Source organism: Acipenser ruthenus, chromosome 9 (genome assembly GCF_902713425.1).
Source record: "Acipenser ruthenus chromosome 9, fAciRut3.2 maternal haplotype, whole genome shotgun sequence".
Lineage (NCBI taxonomy): Eukaryota > Metazoa > Chordata > Actinopteri > Acipenseriformes > Acipenseridae > Acipenser > Acipenser ruthenus.
This window is the reverse complement of record NC_081197.1, coordinates 42,622,597-42,627,487: the sequence shown is the minus strand read 5'-3', so window position 1 is coordinate 42,627,487 and position 4,891 is coordinate 42,622,597. Positions and strand designations below refer to the sequence as shown.

Sequence of the window (4,891 nt, the reverse complement as noted above, 5' to 3'; positions counted from 1 at the left end):
GACACTAAATGCAATCCAGTGAACTGTCAGTACCGGCCGGTATCTGGCATGAGGGTATTACATTGACTTTATGAGGCAGTGTGAGATTCAGGTGGCAAATCCCACTAAGATTTGTTTTAGGCATATTAAACAGTTTAGTCCCAATACAACGACAGATATAAAAAATAAACGTTTTTGAATTCGGTAGTTTACAATAAAACTTAATTTGGAAGCCAGTAGGAATTTCCTTTAAGGATGTTTTAATTATCCATCAGTGAGTTGAGAGTAATCCTCCTCTCTCCATTGCTGATGTTTCCGGCTTACTGTTGAAATCAACTACTGCCATGTGCCCCCTGGACCCCTGGCTGACTAACCTTGCCCGTCTCTGTGCATCTGATCTTGCTCCCTCCATTATGCACACTCTCAACCTGTCCCTCGACTCTGGCTTGGTTCCTGCTGGCTTGCCCGACCCATCTCCAATCTCCTTTTTCTCTCAAAAACTCTTGAAAGGGCTGTAGCCAATCAGCTGATGAAACATCTCACAGACAACAATCTGCTTGAATCTCTACAGTCTGGTTTCCGGCCACATCACAGTACTGAAATTGCTCTTCACCGGATTGTGAATGATCTCCTGCTCAATGCTGATTCTGGTGCTCCCTCTGTGCTTGTCCTCCTTGACCTAACAGCCGCTTTTGACACCATAGATCATGGCATTCTTCTTGACCACCTTCAAAGGTTACCTATCTGGACACATGCAGTCTGTTTTCTATGCTGGACGCAGTGGTGTTGCAAACCCGGTCACTTGTAGTGTCCCCCAAGGATCTGTTCTTGGGCCGCTTCTCTTCAATATCTACATGCTTCCCTTGGGTCACCTCATCCGCCAACACAGCCTCATGTTTTACTCCTATGTTGACGACACACAGCTCTACTTAAAACTCAACCCTGGTAGCCCCTCTGCCATGGTCTGGATCTCGGCTTGCATTCAAGACATCGAGGCCTGGATATATGCCAATTTTCAGCTGAACATTAGCAAATCTGAACTTCTAGTAGGATCTAAAACTCAATTTAAGAATCTAAACATAGCTGCCCTGAACCTTGGAAACTGTCTGCTGCTGCCTTCCCCCACAGTACGCAGCCTTGGTGTTCTTCTTGACAGCAACCTCTCCTTTGATGCCCACATCTCCTCCATGGTCAAATCTTCCTTCTACCATCTTCAAAACATCTCCAAAGTCCGTCCCTACCTTTCCCTCCCAGATGCGGAGATACTTTGCCATGCATTTGTCCCCTCTCGATTCGACTACTGCAACTCTCTCTATGGTGGTCTCCCCGCACGCGCCATAAACTGACTGCAGCTAGTTCAGAATGCCGCTGCCAGGGTCCTTACCAGATGTAAAATAAAAAACGTGATCACATCACCTCACCCCCTTGTCTTGCCCAGCTGCACTGGCTACCTGTAAAGTTTAGGATTATTTTCAAATCTCTCCTGCTCACCTACAATGCCCTTCATCAGAGGTCTCGAGTACCTCCTCAACCTGCTCACCCGCTATGTCCCTGCCCGCAAGCTGAGGTCCTCCGACTCTGGCTTGCTTGTTATCCCCAAGCAAAAGGGTCCCACACTTAGAGAACGCTTGTTTAGCTTTGTGGCTCCGACTCTTTGGAACTCTCTCCCAGCTTTGGTGCGTGATGCTCCCACCGTCGCTCGCTTTAAATCAACTCTCAAGACCCAACCGTTCTCTCTTGCTTTTCATGCTCTTTAAGCCCGATTTCTGCCATTAGCTGCATGTATTATGCACTTTCCACTGTATTTAATGTATTATTTTCATGTATTATGCTACTATCCTGTATTATGCACTTTCCACTGTATTTAATGTATTATTTTCATGTATTATGCTACTATCATGTATTATGCACTTTCCACTGTAATTTAATGTATTATGCTTTTTTGTTTTTGTTTGTTTTTACTGTACATCATGTATTATGCATTTCTCTGTATTTAAAGTATTATGGATTTTCTTGCTGTTACTGCATCTTGTAAAGCACAGTGATGGTGGTCCACTATGAACGGCACTATATAAAATAAAGATTGATTGATTAATTGATTGATTAAAGCCCAGATTCTATTCAGGTCAACAGCAAATTCACCAATATGTTGTTCAATTAGAATGTTCCCAATATGGGGTGTTGACTACATCTTAAAACCTACATTGTTTTCTGTACTAAACTGAGATAATGTGGCACCCAAATGCATTCTATACTTCTCAGTTAAGTTTAATGGCTTCAATACATTACTTGCAAATGCAGATTTCTCCCAAAGGCAGACTAATGGAAGAATGAAATATGCAAATGGCCACACAGTAATACAGCATAAATGATAAAGCTCAATTTCACAATGAGACCCATTTCAAGGGAGTTGAACAATATCTTCAGGCAAGGCAACCCAAACGTGCAACGCTGCTTCAGGCTTAACGTAAACCTCATGTTAAACATAAGAAAATGCTAGCACAAGTAGATAGTGGTTCGAGCATTTAGAATAAAGTATGCACTCTTACATTAAAGTAAGTTTTTAAAAACCCAGGAGAAGTTCATTGTAAAAACAAAAAGGTCACAAAAACAGGACTACAAAAAAGGCACAACTTTATTTAGTTAAGTCAACAAAATAGTGTAAGATTCCAGGTAAAACAGTTTTGATGGATTTTTCAATTTTTTTTTTTACCAGGTTCAAGCATTGCAACATTACAACTGTGCTCAAATTCAGGCATATTTACCACTTTAGTAATAACCCTAGTTCTTGTCAAAATCTGATGTATGGCCTTGGGGTGTTAACAGCAAAACACAAAATTAGGCATATATACTGCTGCATTCAACACAAACAAAGGAAAAAGTGTATACAAGGCACTTTGTATTTTATATTTTTAAAATGTACAGCCTAGCTCAGAAAAAAAAACACACAATTAGCCAATTTGGTTTTACAAATGGATATACACAACACTTTCTAAAATTACAAAAAAAGCACAGAAGTCAAGAAATGTCCCCATTCTCTCTGTTGTGTGCAAATTTAAAAGTACTCCTCATGTAGAGTGTAATCTGTGCAAGCACCATTGACTAATTTGTCAAGAACATTTAAAAAAACTAAACAAAAAAAAGCATTTAAGTATTTCCAGTATAAGAAATGAAAGCAACTAATGTATCCAAATAATTCAATATTAAAAGAATGAAAGCCCATTTAGAATTGCACAGTTAACTAGACATACAGATTCTATGAAGTGAGCATTATACAGTTGCATCAATCTTACACTTAATGCATTACTAAATAAAAAACTAAATGTTTGTCAGAATCTTTAGAAAACTTGTTTTGCATGCATAAGTGTCAACACGACAAAATGCACCAGTGCCATATTTGACTAGTGTTTCCTGTAATGAAGGGTTTGACTAATGACCAAATATATAAATTAATAAAACCAAATTTCAGCCTAAAATTGTAATGCATGTCTTAATAAATGCAGCCTTGTACACTAGATGGTTCAATTAATGCAGGACGCAGATACACACTAAATTTAACTGAATATAATTAGCCATGTGATAAATCAATAGAATCCATCCAATCATTGAGTTTAACTTTAAACTGATTTTATGTCAGAGGAAGTCAATAGCATTTTGCACTGCACATTTCTGTCTGCAATCTTTTTGTACAGCATATAAATCAAATAGTGCATTATTGCCAAGCATGGTTTGTCAAGCCATTTAAGCACAGCTTAGTTATTGAATGACTTTAAAACAAACAAAATACTAACTCCTTGTGCAAAGACCTTAAATCCCTCCCTCCCCCCTTCCACATCTACATGCCAGGATAGAATATAGTTTTTGCCCTCAAAATAGCAACCTTTCAAAATCTTAAATTAACAAACAAATTAATTCAATGTGTTTAGCTAACTGAAGAAATACAGATGATTCAGAAAGGTATTTGATGTACAGCAGGCATCAATAAAATGGCTTCATTCTTCACGTAGATGTTTGCATAAATGGGTTATGGCGATTGTTTCAGCAGATTGCTAAAAACTGAAAAAGAGAAGACATAAGAAAAGTTACACAAAATAAAACTAATCCAAACTAGAACATTCTCGTAAGGCATATCAACTTCTCTATCACTTAGTTGTCCAACTTCCTAGCTAAACATACTGCTAGCAAGGCCACCTCCAATGATCTTATTATCAATTCTGCACAATATGCAAGCTTGTGCCGTATCCATCACCTTGCGAAAACAGAAAGTAATGTACAAAGGCAGGTCTTTCTGTGGGTAAAAACTTATAGAAATACAAACAAAACATGGCTTCAGAAGTGAGGTTTAGTCAGGTCAGTCCATGCGATAGCCCTAAATGAGATTTATTTTGGATACATTTTGTTGTTTTTATTAATTAATAATGTAATTACCAAGATGGATCATTTCCTTAACAATGGATACCCCAATGTATAGCATATTGCCAAATCATAAGAGGCAAGATAATGGATTTTTGATTAATGCTCCTTGTAGTGAATTAGGTATACAATTTATTTAAATATAAAATTAGTCTCTAGGAACCCTGTTTAAGAATGTCCAAATGTTAATAACTGAGACGTACCATAATAGTTTGGCAGGATCATGTAGAACTCGGATTACCTTGGACAATAACCAACACTCACACAACATGTCAGAAATATAAAACAATAGTTTATTTAAGAATAAACAGGGGTGCACAACTAATCTAATATTACAGAAAGGAAAGGCTATTGGTTAGAGATAGGCGTAAAGTGTACAGTTCATTGATTCCATAGTCAAACGATTACAATGACCATAGCATCATTAGCCCATATGGTTAATATACCAATATTAAATATGGCTTACCACAAAGCGTCTACTTTGCATTAGTATTTCCAA

At 38.0% G+C, this 4,891-nt stretch overlaps 1 protein-coding gene across 1 annotated transcript in view; it reads right to left on the bottom strand.

The window, feature by feature from the left end:
* Positions 1-2,596: 2,596 nt before the first annotated feature.
* Positions 2,597-4,891, bottom strand: part of LOC117405821 (CD99 antigen-like) — a 31,734-nt gene continuing 29,439 nt past the window's right edge. Inside the window, exon 12 of the mRNA XM_034009203.3 lies at positions 2,597-4,035. Within this exon, the coding sequence (XP_033865094.3) occupies positions 4,004-4,035 (32 nt within the window). The 3' untranslated portion in view covers positions 2,597-4,003. The remainder of the gene's footprint in view (positions 4,036-4,891) is intronic.